The 20,962-nt window shown below is 47.4% G+C and overlaps 1 protein-coding gene across 7 annotated transcripts in view; it reads right to left on the bottom strand.

Annotated features, from left to right (window-relative positions):
* Positions 1–3,636: 3,636 nt before the first annotated feature.
* Positions 3,637–20,962, bottom strand: part of LOC106806147 (katanin p80 WD40 repeat-containing subunit B1-like) — a 39,310-nt gene continuing 21,984 nt past the window's right edge. For 2 of the 7 annotated variants that reach the window (XM_014808047.1, XM_014808417.1), the window contains 10 exons: positions 16,109–16,171; positions 15,539–15,706; positions 14,701–14,796; positions 13,923–13,970; positions 13,298–13,345; positions 8,148–8,266; positions 7,596–7,754; positions 6,787–6,938; positions 6,297–6,413; positions 3,637–6,114 (listed from right to left, as the gene is read on the bottom strand). In XM_014808047.1, the coding sequence (XP_014663533.1) occupies positions 5,988–6,114; positions 6,297–6,413; positions 6,787–6,938; positions 7,596–7,754; positions 8,148–8,266; positions 13,298–13,345; positions 13,923–13,970; positions 14,701–14,796; positions 15,539–15,706; positions 16,109–16,171 (1,097 nt within the window). In that variant the 3' untranslated portion in view covers positions 3,637–5,987. The remainder of the gene's footprint in view (positions 6,115–6,296; positions 6,414–6,786; positions 6,939–7,595; positions 7,755–8,147; positions 8,267–13,297; positions 13,346–13,922; positions 13,971–14,700; positions 14,797–15,538; positions 15,707–16,108; positions 16,172–20,962) is intronic. The other 5 variants (XM_014808114.1, XM_014808189.1, XM_014808341.1 and 2 more) reach the window with 5 other exon arrangements.

Here is a 20,962-nt window from a genome sequence, read left to right as displayed (position 1 = left end):
ACACACCCACACACACACACACACACACACACACACACACACGCACACACACACACACACACACACACACACACACGCACACACACACACACGCACACACACACACACGCGCGCACACACGCGCCCACGCGTGCGCAGACACACACCTCTTTCTGCATGGTGCAAAAAATAGCGTGTGCTTGTTACGTCTTGAACGAAAGTGCATTAGTAACAAATTACAGAGCTGACTATTAACTTCCGGTATGCTCATGCGCTGCGTGTGTTCGCCGTCCGCGCGCATGCGTGCACGCGGCGTGTACGTGCGTGCGTATATTTATATGCTCCAACGCATATTTCCGTAGAATACCATCGCGTTATATATTTCACACAGTCGCACAAATCGTCTGGAAGGATTTGCGCATAGTCTGCATATTTCCGTCGAAGTTTCGAGCAGCCTTTGTTAGCCTTTGCGATTCGCAAACTTCACCCCCTCCCTCATATGTTTTGGCAATACATGCCAAGCTTGACCGCGCCGCAAGCCTAATCGGAGATGAGAACAAGTCGCACCCAGCTTAGGATCATCGCTAGCGATTCCTCCACCTTCGTGTGCCGAACGCTTGCAGTAGCGTTGCGTAGGCGCGCACTCGACTGTCGCTCGGCTGATTCTTTGGGTTTCCCGCCAAAACTGCGCGCGCACGTGTACGACCCGGCACCGCACCATTCATGATCGCCGCTCCCTGTCAGATACAGCCGACGAACTAATGGAAAGAGTTTACCGCATTCTTGCCATCCTTTCCTAATGGTTTTCGCGGCCATTCTCCCGCGGCCGAGCGTCCACGTTGTTTTCGTATTGTGTTAGGCCGAATTCCGTAATCTCCGCAATATAGCTACGAGATATTGCCAGTGTGGGGTTTCACGCGGTGCCGCTCGCAATAACGACGGACCGCATTGTGACGGGGTAATACTCGTAGCTGTCGCGCTGCGTATAGACGGTCCTCTCTCGCATTCCTGCAGGCTCTGCTATCATTGTGTCCTCACACGTATTTCCGCGGGATAATTTCTGGGAAGAATTTCTATTCTTATCCGGCACGTATCGCGTGTGGAAATCGGGATGGGGTAAGCAGGAAAGCTATGAACTCTTTGCGCTGTCGGTGTAGCGTCGCCGACGGCTGCTGTGGACAGCGTTCCACGCGTCGCCCTTCGTCCCTGTATCTAACATCATGCGTAGTTTGTTACCATACCGACGAGTTCTCTTGTGATGGTCATAATTATTTATGATGTTTTTGATATCGGGCCCCTGGTGCTTTACGTGATTCGGTGAGGTACGCAGCATGTGACCCCACGTCATCTGTGATCGCCAATCTGCGTTTAACGCACGCGCTGCGTCACCATTCGTGTTCCGTTACCTTACCTATTCTCGAAGGCAGATCGGCTCATCACGTCATTGATTGATCATCGGTTATTGATATTTCAAGAAGTTACAAAAACAAACCGTGTTTTTAATTCACTTTTGATATTTTATTACCTAGCGTGTTCTTTCCGTGCGTGGTTTGTTATTTTGCGTGTTCTTTTACCTGTAACGTAATCTTAATCTAATCGTGTAGTCTAATCAGTCTGCACGTATATAGTGTCTACGTACAAGTATTGTTATGCGGGAACTATGGTTATTTATGTATATTATAGTCAACATATATCAGTGTTGGGTGTTGCGTTGTGACCAACTGGGTACGAACGGTGTAATCGAATGCGCGTATGCCCCGTGCCTGCTCATCGACGCTCTACCTACCATGATTCTGTGGCCTTTCTGAGCAGCAATTCTTAGTTACCATTTCAATAATATATACAAATATAAATATATATATATATTGTAATTTTCTAATAAGTACCGTATTATACAGATGTAATGTATTATTATATAGAACTCGTGTAATTTTAGTGCTATATGAAATGTCATTTCCCTATATATAATTACATACTATGCCACCTCGTATAAGCAGACATTGTATATTATTTGTGCATTCTATATCTTGGCTCACTCTGAATCTGCCACCTCTCCCCCCTAAAAAGCGCGTGGAATTAATACCTTTCCAAACGGTCAACTGTGCAATAGCTCATGGAAACTCACATGGATGACGCAAGAGTATATATATATATATATCAAGAGTACATAATAGAGGTTTACTCTATTACTCTATTACTCTATTACTCTATTACTCTATCGCAAACCGTAACTCCGGCTCTGGTAATCGTTACGTGCAATCATCATATTTTGCAATAAACATCCTGAACACGAAAGTTTTTATGTTTCTAGTGAAAGTAAAGATGAGTTATTAATACGTTTCACTTAAAATACCTGCTGGGCTCAATGCTATACATGTGATATACAGCGCACGATCACCTAACGATGCCTACACGTCTCAGCTTGAATACCGACGTGTGTACGTCAAACTGCATTCACGTCTTTCCTAAAATATCCACGTCTAACGGGTGATGTACCTGCACGCCCCACCTCAAATACCTGCAGTGACTTATTTCAATTCTTACACTTCAACCAAGAATGTGTGCTTGCTTTACCCTTGTTTTACACAGTCATCGCAACTACCGCATTCTCACAACGACGACGTATTTGTCATCAATCAGTAACACTATCCGTCATCATTCCTCATCTGTGAAGGTATTGCAAACATTCGCATTTTTCAAGACATACAATCATGCTAACCTTCCATACTGAGTTCATTGTCGCACCGACTGCTGCCATCATAGCCGAGTTTATAGTTTTTTTTTAGTTAGCCAAGCACCTGCTGCGATGCGTGTACACAATTGAACGAAAACTGGATTTTCTCACCAATTTCCGAAACGTCCACGTACACACGCACGCACGCACGTGGCGTGTGTGGACGCAGGCTGTTTAGCCATAGCAGAGGACAATCGCCTTTATTTTCATCGTATGTCTGTTGCTGTTGTTGTTTCTGCTGCTGCTGTTGTCGCCGCCGCTACCGCCTTTGCTGCCGCTGACGCCGTCACAGACACCTCCCCCAACCACTAATAATAATACTAATACTAATATTAATACTAATACTAATACTAATACTAATACTAATACTACTATTACTAATACGGTAACTGATGCCGTGTCCCTAGAGACGACTTTTCGTGTAGTACGCCCGACCTTGCTTTTGCTCCGAGCCCGGGGCCAGCTGCAAGCTCACCGCTCAACAAAGCCTGATTGACTATTTCCGCTGCAAAGACACACTTCTGGGGCAATTTCTGGCGACAAAAAACCTCCGCAAGTCGCCAATCGCCCACACTTAGCATTCGCCGATGCCCACGCACCGGTCTGCGCTCCTCGCTGGGATAAGTCCCGTCGGGGTAATTACTCACTTCCTTTGCTCGCGCAGTCTTGAAACCTCGGTCAGCGCGTCCGAGCGTGCAGGCTCAGCGAGTGTACACAATAGCGGCGACGGGGGCGCACAACCCAAAACCGTAAAAATGCCAACAGCGAAATATGCAGCGGCGGCAACAACAGTAACCGATTCTCTAGCGTTGAGGCCTGCCCACGCGGCGTGGACGTGGCCATCGATGCCTGTGGTCGTCTGCTCAGCTGCCACACGCGACAAAAAGAGCAGCGAAGAATTGAAATACGTAGTAAGTAGCGAGTTCTCTTCTAATCACAGTCCTTTTTTATTTTCTCAAAATATTACAAAAAGGTTTTTTTGCGGCTCGATATTGTCTAGAGACATTGTGACATTGCATCGCTTAGATCAGACTGCATGTTGTGTGTCACCTGCTACTTAATATTCCGGCTATGAGACGGACCCGATTCTGTTCATATGTTACAAAATCGGGAATTATACTTACACCGGCTGCCCACGCCTCACCAATCACCGTCACCGAGATAGTAACAGGAGAAAATAAATACCACAGTAAGTGCATTGATCACAAGAACGGCATCGTTCAACTTAGCTGCATTTTTCGTATGAACAGCGCTCCTGGTGGGTAACGTGCAGTCACAAATCCATTCACTCAGAACGTCGTTACGGATGAAGCACGGCTCTCACCCACTCCACTCACTGGTATTATTGAAACGACTGCAACGCGCACTCAAGCTAAACAGCTCACATGCATCTGTATTATTATATCATGCAGAACGAATTCATAACATGTTATTAGACGGGCACTGATATCGTACAAAACCATTAACAGATCGTATTGTTCTTAAGCGCTTTCTATCATTCCGCCACCGTGAACGCTGTGAACTCCCACATAGATAGCCAGTATGACACTGATTGTACACCAGGGGCTCATCCTAATATAAGGAATCCATTTAAAAACCACAACTAGGCCCCGTATATTATTTAGAACAGCATATTGCTTATTTATACTCATCACAACAGAGCCTACCCGCAAACAGGCGACACTTAGCAGTGTATTAAATACATGACACCTATCGATATTCAAACACATCTATGTTTACAACTAATATGTGGTGATTACTTATCCCGAGCATGCAATAATATTATACCTAAAATATCTTACAACTTAATAATTATTATTAATTGTAGTAGCTGCGCTCAGCTGTAGGCATTTATACCACCCAGAGAGACACTGATGTTGCTACTGGAGCTAATAGCTGTGCCGTTACAAGCTTACAAGCTCTCACAATACGCTGCAAAATCAACTTCTAGTTTACAACACGTTGCAGCAGATGATAACGCCATCTATTACGGACTGCATAACTGCGACTCGCTTGGAAAACTCGTGTATAACATTCTGTTAAGAGAACAGTATTTACATATTCTACACGCCGTGCATTGCCGCAATCGTGGAAAAATATAAATAGTCTGGCATGGTCCCTTCAAGAACACAAGAAAGGCATGCTGCCATGCATTCACAACAAGAGTCAAATATATCGGCCAACCGGACCGGTAATTGCAAGAAACGTCAACTATATTTTACAACACCAGTTACAGTTACTGATTGCACCAAGATGATCCGAATCGTCGGTACGCAGATTTACGGCACGTTATAATACAAGCTTCTCCATGCTGACTGTACTGGTTGCCGTATCATCGACTGTAGCTATCTCACTCACCAGATGGAGCCACGCACATAAATCCATCACAGTCATACAGGTGAAAACACTCCAATTATCCGAGCGCAGAACGTTGTTGACATTCGTGTTGACATTGTTGACAGCACATACACTGCATACACTGTTGACACAAATTCTAGAGCTTGATAGTGCTACATAAAAATGCCACTAGACTGTTAAGACATGTAATTGGCAGCACTGTAGCAGTATTACAGGGTGTATTGCTGTCATATAAGAGACATAAACAGCACCTGGCAGCATCTTTATGAAATTTCACCAAGCCCTAAAACTGGTATCACGGGAGTATACGATAGATACTCTGCTTATCGGATGTGTTGTTGCTATCACACGGCCACAGGTATGCGTAAAACCGCAAAACAGTAGCATGTCACCGATTCACACACATGCATCCCAGAAATGCAAATGCTCTACACTTGTAAAAGCCTACACACGTTTGTGAGCACTCATGTATATGAATGCACAATGCAGGCACCCAGGGGCGGCTCACACTAGTCTGTAGAAGCACTCGTTCGTAGTCACTGGCCTTCTAGAGACACACATTGGCTCACAATAAATTACAGAGTATCACCAAGTCTCACACTAGACTGCTGAGGCACTCGTGGGCTCATAACTGCATGTAGAGGCACTCACGGACTCACACCAACCTGCAGAGAAACTCATGGGTCCATACTATAGCATGTAGAGTAACTCATGGGTCCATACTATAGCCAGCAGAGAAACTCATGGGTCCATACTATAGCCTGCAGAGAAACTCATGGGTCCATACTATAGCCTGCAGAGAAACTCATGGGTCCATACTATAGCATGTAGAGAAACTCATGGGTCCATACTATAGCCTGCAGAGAAACTCATGGCGTTTGAGAGACACACCTCACACCAGCGTGTCCATCTTTGCCTATAATAATGTGTCCATGAGAACGACCAGTTCCCTGAAGCGACTTCCGAGCTTTCCTGACCGCTTCTTATCCAAAAGTGGACGGATAGAAGTGATGTGGCCATAACAGATTTTGCACTTGTTTTGTCTGCAAAAACAGTCAAACAATGAACAACAATGAATTCAACAAGTGACAGTAGCAAGTACAGCCAAAGGAAACAGAGGGCAGCTCATGAGATTCTAAGAAATGCGGAAAAATTCAAGGCTACTTTACTGTGAGCAACAATATTTATTATTCCATTAGGAAAGGTACAGTGCATGGCAGGTTACCTTTCCTCTCTGGAGATATCCACACCAATGCCCGATCCAGTTGAGATATTCGACTTTATTATAGTGCCGAAGTTCTGTAGAATTATTCTAAACGCGTTGCAACCACATATCACATAGCTGAAATACACAAACAATTCACTCGTTTTAAAACAGTGAACGCAGAGACCGGCGAAAGAATCGGGATACCGTACTTAATGAAAACCAACCAGGAAACTTAGAACAAGAGCTCCAAAGCAAGATCAGTCATCTTACAGCTAGTGCCGCTAGCAGAGCTTGTTTGTACACTGCCACTGCAACTACTATGGTCGGCACTGTTGCTGCTTCTACTGCTGCTTGGTCTACTCACACTGCTAACACAATACTATTATGCAACAGAATGTCCGAGTAAAGAACAGTCTTCATTTTTTTATAGTGACACGCACTTCTTAGGGCGTTTTCAGTTCATTTCACATATTTCTCTCGCCGTCGCACGGCCCTCACTGACACGTACTGTTCATACTTGCTCTGCAGCAACTCTGTGAGTTGCGTAAGAACCAAGGCACAAAGGTCGAGATTCCACCAGTGGTCCTTCCGGCACATCAAGCTCATGAGGTCCACGACGACGGAGAGGTCATTCATCGTGATGGCTGTGTCTAGCGCCGTCTGCAGGACGAGTAGGCAACAAACATGTGAGACGCATCATTCATTCCATAGTAACAGAGGCACATATATGTAACCGGGTGCGTGATAATAATTAATAAAACACTACTTAATTATCCCAACAATAATTATAGATTAAAGATAGATATTTTCCTCCCTTGTAGATATAATAATAGCAGTGTAATTATTATATACCAAGAGCTAATAATACACGGTGTATAACGAGAAAACGGGGAAATAGTGATACTTTATGACAAAACTACTATATTACAAATGCAAGTTCAAAACAAGGTAATAGTATTGCATTACATGGTATTCTTTCCTCGCTAAAGCAAGACTAACAGCTTGTCTCTACGTCATTCCTAGGCTGAGATATTGGATTGTAATCTAAGCTCATACATGTAATACTATGTAATCTTGCCATAAAGTAGTAATATTTTTCCCGTTTTCCCGTTATACACTTTATGTATTATAAGCTCTTGATTATACGTTACAGGTAACTTCCGCAAGAAAATGTGACGTAATATCACTGAATCACAGGCAAAATAGGGAGGGGGGGAATAGAAAAGAACAGACACGAAACAATCAAATTTGCTAGGGCATTAAAGCATCACACGTAAGGTGTGTGCACGTGCGCGTGTGGATGCTGGGCGTGCTTACCCGAACGTCTCTGTTGGTCCACATGGTTCTCACGACCTGCAGGTTCTTGTGTCTGGTGGACAGCACGGCAGCCATACTGTTATGTTCCGTCAGCACTGTCGCCATGGCTTCCTCTTCAGAGATACCCCTGCCCGGTTTATCCATCATCTGTGCCTGTTTCTGGGGGGGGGGAGAGGTGAAATAAAACAAGCAATCGCTGTGTAAGAAAAGGTATCACCAGCATTATGACACTAACGATTTAAATTTCTGGCCACGGAAAAATTATTATAAACAGCACGTCTGTTTAAAAAACGAGATTTTGAGTTTGACAAAAACCTCTGCAATCTAATGCAAGCGGCAGATTTCCATTTCTCTGGTCACCATGAAATAATATGCACACCATATGTCTATAGAAACTTGGAAGAATAGAGTTTTGCAAACTATGCATTATCCTCCACATACAGACAGGGGTGGCGTATGTCTCACGGTAACAAATCTCAGGCATTTCATGTGCCCCTGCTTGCTGCACAGGGAGCATATGTTTGCCAGCTCATTACTACACAGGCGACTTACAGGCAGAAAATCATCCATGTTGAGTCCGACAGGTTTATGCTTTGGAGTTGGAATGACGTCCGAGGACCTCAGCATCGTATCTGATAACTGTCGCGTTATGTGTCCCTTCCTGTCCTTATCTGGAGACAGCAGAAGAACAGTATGGCCAGTCGCATCAATTTCACATAAAAATAGCACACCATGTACACTAAGGGCAAGCCCAGATAAGCGCAGTGTATAGGTTTCACTTACAAAATGTTTATAAATGATGTTTATTTAATTGTGTGAAGACACACATGATGAGAAATCTTCACTATGCATGCATAAATTATATATGAATTGTGAATATTCCAAACTGTATACCAAGTATTATGAGTTTTACTAGCAAAAGAGAAAAACGAACAAGGTAATACAACAGAAAACGAAATACAAATAACTAATATTGTTTACATACTTAATTGACTCTAAGTATTGATTGAGGTTTAAATTTATGCAATATTGTAATTATACGTAAATGACTTTGCCTCTAGAAACACGTGTAGACATTGACATAAGACTCACAATTCAATGTTTATATATTATAGTATGTAGCCTGTCAGATCAAAACATGCCGTAGGACTCAATTCGGACATTATGAGTTAGTAGTTTTATCAGAAAGACCATTCAATTCTGGTTATTTTGACACCAAGATCTTCTTCCTAGGTCACATGGTTCGTGAGTAGTTGAGCATTTGAGTAGTTGGAATCGGGCAGATTTTGGAAAACAAAGTTCAGAGTAATTAGGTCATACAGTTAAAGTTTGTTTTCATTTGGCCTTCATTTGGACAAAAATCTGAAAAAATATCTTACTGCATATTACACTTTTGGCCAGTTTTATTGATGTAACATCGAACATGGATAACTACTAAAGGTATTTATGACAACAAAAAATCGGCTTTTTACTACTTTTAGGTGAAAAATCACCTATAACTCAGAATGAACATTGAAGTCCTACGGCATGTTTTGCTCTGACAGGCTACATATAATATATATTATATTATATATATATTAAAAAAGTAAATAAAAATACGTATGGAAGCTAACAAAGTGCATGTTGCCATTTTATATCTATAATAATGGCTTAAATACTTAACAGAAAACACCACCACGTGTTACGTGCCTTTTGATGTTACACCAACCATGCCCATAAACAGAGTGCGAAGCTTCGAAATCATCTAACCATATAAACCACCAAGTTGTGCTTATAGCCAGAAAGTACACTGTGTTGTTACATGTCAATGACGTGCCGAGATCCAGCCAGCTTAGCAGCAGGTGCGCTGCAATTGCCGGGAGAAGAGATATGTGTAGGATACAGAGGACATTCGGACTGATGTGATGGTTCTCTTGTAAAATTATTCACGCTCAATGCGTGACTCGCGCCGCCAAGTATCGAACAGCTGTGAGATTATGTGCAACTGCTTTGATCGATTTGCCGATGCTTGTTCATCTACGGTTCCTCACAGAAGTATAATTATGCTAAATTATGAAAGCAAATCATAGAAATTTACGGAAGTCACTTACCACCGCTTCTACTGCTTACATCATTAGGAATTCATGTGCGTAAAGGATTGTACATGTGATAGTTGCAGAAAAACTGATCATGACAGCTGTTGCTATCAGTTGTTCATGACAACATAATTTTGTAAGAATGGGCCTATTGATTTTACATGCTGATGTAAATTATGTTAACGCTCTGCATTTATGTAACATATGATTTACAGTTGTTACATAAATTAGTTAGAGACGCGGAGTGCGGCTAGACTCAGGATTGTTTTGGTGGTAGTCTATGTAGACAGAGCGTCGCGCATCTTGTGCGGCTAGATTGATGTTATAGGGAAAATGGTAAACGTGTTTTAGGTCGGGCGTTTCTAGGGTCATTGTGAAATGGAGGTAGGACGCGGTCTGGGAGAACGGGTGACATGTGCGCTCAGGATGTAGGGGTTTTGGGGGTAATATATAGGACAGAGATGTAGGAGTCGGGGAGTCTGGTTGTGGTCGCAGAAGTAAGCACACGCGCTTAGGCGAGTGTGCGCGTGTCTTTGTCTCTCTGTGCAAGATGTGACTACACTGTGTGCAAGTTATTAAAGTTTATTCAGTTTAATACACAAGTTTGGATTTCTACTTCATCATTTCTACATGAACTCTTAATTCAACGTTACATTTTGATGCCAGTGACAGTCCAAAACCTGGGTATTCCTTTGCGGACGCAACGTAAGGTACTCCACTATGTCGATCTACGAGCCATACTACGCAAGGAAGATGGAGAAGGAAGAAGACACAGGAGGAGTCGCTGAATACACTACTGGCAAGAAAACTGGAGGGGAAACGGAGAGCGAACAAGAGAGCAAGAGAGAGGGAGGAAGAGAGAGAGAGAGACGGAAACAGGAGCAAGTGTAGGAGAAACGAAGAACGACGGAGAGCGATCGACAGAGACGAAAAATGGCGGAGAGCGAGACGGGAGGAACAGAGCGAGACGCGGGAAAGAGAACGGTGGATACACACGGCGTAGGAACTACTGTGAGTAAGTCAGCGTGAAGGAAGGAACGGCCGGTGTTGTATTCGTGATACTGCGAGGGCAAGTCCAAGTCTCGACCTGTGTGTGAGAGAGAAGATAGCAGAACAGAGAAGGCAAGGCTGACAGAGCAGAGACAGAGGACGTGAAAGATAAATAACTGTAATGGCTAAAAAAAAATCCAGGGAATTCTAGAAGTTAATTGGTGAAACGCTTTAATCTCGTGCCGTCGAAACTGGACGTGAAAGGGTGACATCATCAGGAATGTGCATTTTTATCTGTTTTTCTTAATTTTATGTACGCAGTTTTTTTTTCATGGTATGTGCTTGTGACCGTTTGTATTTGTGTGGGAAAATCTTTTGTGTGAAACTTTGTATAGAAATGTGTGATCGTTTTCTTGAATTTGTGCTAACGTTATGTTTACGCAATATTGTCAGACTGCTAAACACATTTTTCGATTAGAGTTTGATAGGCCTAAAACATTTCATCGAAAATATGAAATCGGTTTTGTAGACAGAGCGTCGCGCATTTTGTGCGGCTAGATTGATGTTATAGGGAGAATGGTAAACGTGTTTTACGTCCGGCCTTTCTAGGGTCATTGTGAAATGGAGGTAGGACGCGGTCTGGGAGAACGGGGACTACACTGTGTGCACGTTATTAAAGTTTATTCAGTTAAATACACAAGTTTGGATCTCTACTTCATCATTTCTACATGAACTCTTAATTCAACGTTACATCTACGCATCTGAGAAGGTGTTTCCTAGGAAGGAGAGATCCTACTCTCAAATCATTTACATGTGCAGACTTCATCCATTCCAGCTGTGCAATTTTCATCATTTTATTTCGTATAGGATCAGCATTACAGTTAGGGTTAATAACCTTAAGATCAGGGCCAATGTTAAATAAACAAGAGCCGCAGAGCGTCTGGGCTCATCTGAGGTCTGGTTGCTACGATTATTAAACGTAAAATTTCAGTCAGTGCGTAGTACCACATTGGGTTAGACGCGCAGATATGCGAACGCAGTTGCGTACGCATCATTGTGTTGTTATTGGACACGCCCACTATCGCAGATGAGGGAGGGGGAGGGTGGGGGTGAGGGGTAGGGGACGAGGGTGGCGGACGAGGGCGGGGGGGAGGGGGGTTGGGAGGGGACGAAAGGGGGAGGTGGGGGGAGCGGGGGCTCTATAGCAAAAGCAGTTCACTCTGTGTTAACAGTCAACAAAATCCAGGTTTAACCTCCTTGAGGGTCAATAAAGGTTATCGACACTTTACTCTTCGCATGTCAGCAGAAGGGACATTTCATGGTTCCTTTCAATAAAAGCCATATAAAAGGCTAGGTCACGCTGAAACAAAAAAACGTTTTTCAATCGCGTCCGTCAGACCATGTCCTCAGAAAATGTCTAAAATCTGCCTGTGCCATTGACCTGTGACCTCCATTTCGGCACAGTGATGGCTTTTCCTACCATGATGCTATACACCGACTATCACGAGCCTAGGTCGAGCCGTTTAGATTGTGCCGCAATTATGCATCTTCCCTATACCTTAAGTTAAGGAGTGAATGTTCCCCTTCTTTTACACCTCTGACCTTTGACCTTTGACCCCCAGCTTCGACATCCCAACTCGTTTTGACGATCCCCCCAACGACCCGAATATCGTGACCGTACGTCGAGCGGTTAAGATTTGTGCCCAACTGTTGACGGACGGACGCTCGGACGGACGCACGGACGGACGCTCGGACGGACGGACGCACGGACGGACGGACGGACGGACGGTCATGCGATTCTACAAGCTGCATCTGACTATGTCAGATGAGCTAAAAAACAGGTTTAGATAAGGGTTAGACTTGATTAACGGTTAGAGTTAGTTAAGGGTTAGAGAAGCCCATCAGTACAAATGCATTATTATGCAAATAGAAATATGGTAATTGCTTCCTGACTCTATTGTATCTCAATTAGTAACTTCATGGCTCATGGAACTGTGCGTTGATTATTACTATGGAGCATATCAGTGGCAAGTAACATGCTAGACTATGGAATGTGTAGTGTGTGTGGATGTGCATGCCTGTAGACTAGCCAGAGTAAGCAAGTGGGTGTGCGTACGTGCGTGTGAGTAGTGAGGTAATGCATATATAAGTGAGCACTGACCCGCAATTCAGTTTGTTTAGCATTAAATTACAGTATTCCTTGACGGTGCAGTCTAGGTTCATTGCAGTGTATATGTGTGAGGCAGTCTAGGTTCATTGCAGTGTGTATTTGGGAGGCATTCTGAGTACATTGCAGCGTGTACGTATGAGGAAGTCTAGGTAGATTGCAGTGTGTGTGAGGCAGTCTAGATACATTACAATGTGTATTTAGAAGGCAGTCTAGGTACATTACAATGTGTATTTGTGAAGCAGTCTAGGTACATTGCAATGTGTATTTGTGAAGCAGTCTAGGTACACTGCAGCGTGTATGTGTAAGGTAGTCTACGTACATAATACTGCATGCGGGTCAGTCAGTGTGGGTTGAATTTACATGCGCACAGGGAAGGCTGTGTATATTGCAGTGCAGGTGCACGAGGGCAGGGCGGATGAGCACGTGCGAGTACATGAGCCAGCCACAGTAGACATTCTACTACAAACCTGGCGAGTGGTGTCTACCGCGCGAGTAGTTACGTTTCCTCAGCTTCTCTGCAGTGACACAGTGATTAGAAGTAGAATTAGTGCACGACGCAGAGCGATTAGTCAATATTCAGACAAGTCGATCAGTTCCTGAACGATCGATCAACCCTTCTGATTAGTCTGATAGAAATAGGTAATGTTGACTTAATCATGTTAATTGGGGGGGTTAATCAGCAGGGGTTAGCAGGGTCAGTCAGCTGAGCATACGGATGCAACATGACTACCTGATGTAGAGGACACAGCCTGAGTAAGGCGCGCCACGTTCCTTCGCTGTTTCTGCGGGGAACTGGTGCCCTGTGTTGCCTTCACAGGGGCATCGTCTGCCAGGTGCAAAATAAACATGACAACCTGACTCGCTACAAGACAACACCGCAGTGACAGCTGGCTAAACGTACTGCTTGAAGCACATAGTACGCAGTAACAATAATGTGCCCAGTCCTGTAAACGAAAGCATATCAGCAGGGTGGCATGTTGGTGCCATACAAGGAGCACTGAAAGAAGATCATTGTTAAAGACACGGACACAGTTGAAGGAGTCGAAGTCAGCGAGAGAGCATGAGAGTATGAACGAGGGAAACAGGACTCACCGGGGGACAGAGGACGCTGCACACGTGGTGTGGATGTGCTTCGCTTGCCTGTGGAGAATAAAGCGGCTTAAAGTAATATCATACATGTACACGTCATGTATGTATAAAACACGTAAATGTGTAACTAAAAAAACAAATAAATAGTAAATATACATGCATATATGCATGTGCGCGTGTGCCTGCCTGCGTGCATGTGTGCATGTGTGTGTGTGCGTGCGTTCGTACTTGTGCATGTGCATGTGTGTGTGCGTGCGTTCGTACTTGCGCATGTGTGTGTGCGCATCGCGCGTGCGTATGTGTGTATGTGTGTATCACACTGCAGAATATGCGTGAACATGCTCAGTGCATGGTCAGACCTACAATGTACATGGCAGGCTTGTGTATAAAACAATCTAGTCCACCTCCGACTCCTCCGCCATAGTTTCACGCATCGCACTAGCTACCAAGTCTGCCAAAGGCCAAAACAAAATATAGGTGTGGTTACGGTTTCCCGACCGACCCGATTTATTCCCAGCAACCCTAAACATTTTATTGTCAATTTTCTTTAAAGTCAAAAAATTCATTAATTAATTAAATTAAATTTAAAAAAAATGAATTGGACAGTTTTTGCTTCAAAAGCCACAATGCACATCCTTCGGACATGGTTCGTAAATAAAATATTTCAAGAAAATAAAATGTTTTCCCTACCTACCTACCCTATTTTTTTTCGGCATGTAACGGTAACCACACATATATTTTGTTTTGGCCTAAACATCAACGGCAGGACAAGCGCACTCACTAGGCTCTGCAGTCCTCAACCGGTTACTCTTGCGGCTGACCTCCGTATCCGAACTGAATCCACCTCCCCCGCCTCCGTGCCATCTCTTGTCTCCATCTGCCAACAGCAAAACGGGACGTCGTAACCGCCCTCCGCCTCCGGAACTGACCGACTCACCGTAAAACAGAGAGCACGACACGAACCGCAAGCAAAACCTCCCATCTTCCGTCATTACCTCCCTGCTGCAGTAAGTGCTCACATGCGCATGCAGTGCTGTAGGCATGAAGTGGGCGGAAGGAGGCAAGAGGACGAGCGAGCAGCGTGCAACAATAATGGCCGATCTACGCCGCGCTGACGTCCGTCGCCGTGAGCGACGCACGTTGCCTTAACGAACGAGAGCAGTTTACGTTACGACATCATCGAGTGAGAGAACAATCATCCGCACGGGGAATGCGTACAGCATGCAGACAGAGCGCGCCCTCTGCTCCTCGACGGCTTTGTGTTTTGTTGCTCCGTGGCGACACTCGTTTGCAGATTTGCATTCGCCTCAGCACGCAAAATGCTCACGATCCTTCTCTCTCCCTCGGTTCCTAACCCATCACAGTGTTGCTCTGGTATCTGATAAATGAGACTTGGCCGCCGTGTTGATTTTTTCATCCGCCTTGCTGCAAATTCTAGGCTCCCCCAAACCGTTATCCGGCTGCTGGCACTTTCCTGCCCCTGATTCTCCTCCTATGCCCCCTACCCAGCATTAATCAGTGCTGATACACGTTGAAGCAAACACCGCAAGCATGTGGCGACTCACTTTCGGCATCCTCGCTTATAATTTTCATCCAGGGGTAACACTTCTATCACAAACCTTTGCTTTTGTCAGCCTTCTCCCGCGCCCCTTTTGCCCTGTCCTTGTCTACAGGCGAAGTTGCCGGCTCTGCTCGCTTAGATACAAGAGCACTGGCCGATTCGCATTTCCTGAGGGAAGGTGCGGTCCCTGCTACCACCACAACAGGACCAGGAACTGTGCTGTCACCTACAGGCAATGGCATTAAGCTTTCACGCACAGTGTGCAGAGTGCAATAAAAGATTCCATCATTTTCGAGTTAACCAATGGAACCATGGGCGATTCAGGAGCGCGTTCTGAATATTCCCCTTGCACAAAAAATGATGGAACGTTTTTCTAACAGCCCTTTACCACGACAGCCATGCTCAACAAACAAGCACATTAGCACCCTAGAGAAACTATACCAAACATATAACAGTACTGATACGACAACAACATGGCCCCAAACACATTTCGGCACCCGTTTCTATAACAGCTGTGAGGTGAATACAAATACTCAATTAAAAGCCCTACTGTGTGCTGGCTGTGATGCAAGCCACGTGGGAATACACTTCCATGTACGAACCCATCGAACATTCATCCCATAAATACCTCCATTGCAATCCTCCGGCGGTGCTGCAAACGGCTGAGGGCACTTTGGAGGTGTGCGGCTCACTGAAAAGTGATCAAGAAGTCTGGTTGCAGATTGCAGATTGACAGGTTAATTTTGTCTACAAACATTAACATTACACTTTTTCTCCCTAATATGCTATACATCTACCTCCTCCTCTCCCCCTAGTTCACCTCTAACATGTTCTTATCTTCATCTTTAACCTCCTCTCCACTGTCTTCATACTAATAATATGCTCACACTTTTACAATCTCCCTCCTTCCCTACATCATACTCTTGCACGTACACTTCTTCAACGTCCCTTGCCCTTATCTCCAATCCTGCACTTTCGTACGTCATCCACCTCTGTCTCTTTGTCTCCACCTTACTCCTGCACCCTCACACGTCTTCCACCTCAGGGGTGAGGGTGAAGAGTGAAGGGCAAGGGCGGTGTATGAAGGGTGAGAGCAGGGTAGGGTGAAGAGGGAAGGGAAGGGGTGGCAGTGAAGTGGAGAGTGCAGGGTAGGGTAGAAGAGGAAGGGAAGGGGGGTGAATGAGTGTGAGAGTGGCAGGGTAGGGTGAAGAAGGTAAGGGAAGCGTGGATTAAGTGTGAGAGTGGCAGGGGTAAGGGGTGGATGAGGATAGGGAAGGGGGGTGGACTGAAGGTGTGAGGTGCAAGGGGTAAGGGTGGAGCCAAAGGGAGAGGGTGGATAAGTGCGACGAGTGCAAGGTAGGGTCGGAGAGAGGGAAAGGGAAGGGTGGATCACGTGTGAGAGGTGTCAGGGGGGTAGGGTGGAGAGGGCAAAGGGGAAGGGGGTGGATTGAAGGGTGTGAAAGTGGCAGGGGCGTAGCGTGGTGGACCGGAAGGGAAGGGGTGGCTGAAGTGTGAGAGTGCAGGGGTAGGGCGTGGAGAGGAAGGCGAAAGAACGGGGGGTGGATGAGAGTGTGAGACGTCAGGCGTCAGGGGAGATCGACCGGAACGGAAGTAGGGGTGGATAGAAGTGCGAGAGGTGCAAGGGTAGGTGGAGAGGAGGAGATAGTGGGTGCGAATGAAGCTGGAAAGAAGTGCAAGGTATGGTGGAGAGCAAGGGAATGGGGGTGAGTAAGTGTGGAGACGTGCAGGGGTAGGGTGAGACGAGGAAGGGAAGGGGGTGATGAAGTGTGGAGGGCAGGGGTAGAGGTGAAAGGGAAGGGAAGGGGGTGGATGAAGTTGTGAGAGGTGGGCAGGGTAAGGGTGACAGAGGAAAGGGAAGGGGGTGGATGAAGATGTGCAGAGTGCAGGGGGTAGGCTGAAAAATAGGAAGGAAGGGGTGGATAAGTGTGAGAGTGGAGGGTAGGTGAGATGGAGGGAAGGGGGTAGGAATGAAGTGTGGAGAGTGCACGGGTAACGTGAAGAGAAGGGAAGGGGTGGAATGAAGCTGTGGAGGAGTGCGGAAGGGGTAAGGTGAAGAGGGAAGGGGAAGGCGGTGGAGTGAGAGTGTGAGAGTGCAAGGGGTAGGGTGAAGAAGGAGAGGGAAGGGTGGATGAAGTCGGGTGCAGAGGTGCAGGGGTAAGGGTGGAGAGGGATAGGAAGGGGTGGATGAAGTGTCGAGAGTGCAAGGGGTAGGGGTGGAGAGGAAGGGGAAAGGGGGTGATGAAGTGTGAGAGTGCAGGGTAGGGTGGAGAGGAAGGGGAAAGGGGGTGATGAAGTGTTCGAGAGTGCAGGGGTAAGTGTGAAGAGAAGGAGAGAGGTGGATGAAGGTGTGACGAGTGCAGGGGTCAGGGTGAGAGGAAGGGAAGGGGGTGGATGAGTGTGAGAGTGCAAGGGGTAGGGTGAAGAGGAAGCGGAAGGGCGGTGATGAGAGTGTGATAGTGCAGGGTAGGGTGGAGAGAAGGGTAAAGGGGTGAATGAATGTGTGAAGCGATGGCAGTCGGGTGAGAGAGGAAGGGAAGGGGGTGATGAAGGTGTGCAGGAGTGCACGGGGTAGAGTGAAGGAGGAAGGGAAGAGGGGTGGATGAAGTGTGAGAGGTGCGAGGGGTAGGGGTGAAGAGGCAGGGAAAGGGGGTGATGAGAGTGTGAAGTGCAGGGGTAGGTGAAGAGGCAAGGGAAGGGGGTAGAATGAAGGTGTGAGAGTCGCGAGGGTGAAGGGGGAGCAGGAAGGGAAGGGGGGTATGAAAGTGTGGAATGAGTGCAGGGTAGGGCGTGGAAGGAGGGAAGGGAAGGGGTGGAGAAGGTGTGAGAGTGGCGGAGGGTAAGGAGTGGAAGAGGAAGGGCAGGGGGTGGAGTGAATGGTGAGAGTGAGCGAGGGTAGGCGTGAAAGAGGTAAGGGAAAGGGGGTGGAGTGAATGTTGAGAGTGCGAGGGCGTAGGTGAGGAGAGGGAAGGGAAGGGGGTAGATGGAAGTTGCGAAGAGTGAGGGGTAGGGTGAAGAAGGGAAAGGGAAGGGGTGGAGGGGTGAAGTTGTGAGAGTGCAGGGGTAGGGGTGGAGAGGGGAAGGGAAGAGTGATGAAGTGGTGAGAGTGCAGGGTAGGGGTAAGAGGAAGGGAGAGGGGTGGTGTGAAGTGTGAGAGGTGGCAGGGGTAGGGTGGTGGAGCGGAATCGGAAACGAAAGGAGAGAGGGGGGTGGAGTGAGAGTAGTGCAGACAGGTGCAGGGGTAGCGTGTTGAAGAGGAGGGAGATGAAAGGGGGAGATGAAGTCGTGAGAGTGCAGGAGGGTAAGGTTAAGAGAAAGGAAGGGGCGCGCGGTTGCTGATGGTGAGAGTAGGGAAGGGGTAGGGTTAATAGAGGGAGGAAGGGGTGGACTGACAGGTGAGAGTGGCAGGGGTAGGGCGGAGGAAGCGGGAAGGGGGTGATGAAGTGCGAGAGTGCAGGGGTACCGGTGAGAAGGGAGGGAAGGGGGCTGGATCGAAGGTGTGACCCGCCAGTAGCCAAGGGCGTAGGTGAAGCAGGACAGGGAAGGAGGGTGGATGAAGTCGCGATGGAAAGGTGAGGGTGGGGCGTGAGAAGAAAGGCGAGCCGGGAAGGGTGGATGAGGGTGTGAGAGTGGCAGGGGTAGGGGTGAGGACGACTCAAACAGGTGAGAGGAAGGGAAGGGGTGATGATGTGCGAGAGTGGCACGGTAAGGGTCGAAGGAAAGGAACGGGTGGATTGAAAAGTGCTGATGAGTGCAGGGGTAAGGGTGAAAGGAAGGGGAAGGGGTGAATGAGGCGCGGAGGCATCAGGGAAGAGTGCTCGAGGATGTGGGCTGGGAGGAAGAATAGGGGCGAGGACGTGAACAGGCGAAGGGTGTGGTGAGGAGGAGAGTGCATGAGGGTGTATAAGAGGAGGGGGGAGATGGTGAAGGCGGAAGGAGGGAGGGAGGGAAGGGGAGGGGCGGAAGGGGTGGGATGGGAAGTGCCCCGAGTGCAGGAGGGGTACGAGGTGAAGAAGCGAGAATGGGAGGGGTGGAGCATAGATGTAGAGAGTGCAGGGAAGTAGGGTTAGCGAAGGGAGAGAGGAAGGAAAGGGAGGTGGATGGAAGAGGTGTGAGAGTGCAAGGGTAAGAGAGGGTAGAGAGACAGCGGGGGGCAGACGGTCGGAGTAAGGGAATCCCGGAGAGAGAGTGGCAGTGAAGCAGGCGGGAATGGCAAGGGGAGTGCGGAGTGGCGGGAGGGGAAAGGGAAGAGGGAGGTAGGCGGGAGCGTGGGGCAGGAGGAAGGGACAGTGGAGAAGAGAGGGAAGGGGGTGGATCGCAAAGTGTGAAGAGTGACAAGTGTGGGGGGGCAGAAGAGACGGGGGGGAGTGGTTAGCGGTGGGGGAGTGGGGTGAGTACGAGAGAAGGGCGAGCGAGCTGGGGGAACGATTGGAGAGGCGGGGGATGAGAGAGGCCAGGGGTAGCGGAGGCGAGCGAGGAGAGGGTGGGATGGAGCAAGGCGAAAGGGGTGGTAGTTGAAGAGTGCAGGGGGTAGGGTGGGAGGAAGGTAGGAGGGATGGGCGCATGGAGACGATGTGAGAGTGGCAGGGAGTAGGAGACGGTGACGCGAGGGAGCGAGGCGAAGGGGTGACTGATGGTGTGAGAGATGCGCGCAGGGTAGGGCCAAGGAGGAAGGGAGGCGGTGGATGAAGTTGGGAGAGTGCCACGCGGGTAGGCGGCCAGAATGAAGAGGAAGCGGAAGGTGGGTGAAATGAAGTGCGAGAAGTCAGGGTAAGGGGTTGGAAACATCGGAAGGTAAGGAAGGGGGCTGATGAAGTGTGAGAGTGCAGCGGGCCAAGCTAGGGGTGGCGAGAAGGGAAGGGGTGGATAAAGTGTAGAGAAGTGGCAGGGGTAGGGGCGAAGGAGGACGAGGAAGCAGGGTGGATGGGAAGCTGTGGAGTGCAAGGTAGGTATGTGGAGAAGAAATGGAAATAGATGGCACGAAGACAGTGTACGCGAGGTGCAGGATAATAGGGTGAGACAAGGAGACAGAAGCGTGGATGACAGTATGAAAGTGCAGGCATTGGATATAAGGGCACGGGCAAGACGTGTGAACGAAGGTGTCACGTGGCAAGATTACGACTCGAGTAAGGGAAGCCCGACGCGGCCCCGCCGCGAGGCGAGGATTGTAAAGGAGTGTGTTGCTATGAATAGGCAGCTGAAGTCAGGTGGAGAAGGAGGTTAAAGGGATGAAGTATAGAACATGTTACGGAAGAGTGCAACTCGGGCGAGGCGAGTAGCAAAGCGGGCGTTCAGGAAGTTGTATAAGGCTATGTGATTGGGAGAAAAAGGGTAATTACATGAGTTTAGACAAGAATTAACACTCACCCGCGGTTGAAATCTGTCCAATCGGGTGCGATGCAATCGCAAACCAGCACAGTCTTGAATGCCCGATCTTTGCAAGCTGTGCACGCAGCCGGCACGA

Source organism: Priapulus caudatus, unplaced genomic scaffold (genome assembly GCF_000485595.1).
Source record: "Priapulus caudatus unplaced genomic scaffold, Priapulus_caudatus-5.0.1 Scaffold0, whole genome shotgun sequence".
Taxonomy (NCBI): domain Eukaryota; kingdom Metazoa; phylum Priapulida; class Priapulimorpha; order Priapulimorphida; family Priapulidae; genus Priapulus; species Priapulus caudatus.
The sequence above is the reverse complement of the archived record's forward strand: the minus strand, read 5'-3'. Positions and strand labels throughout refer to the sequence as shown.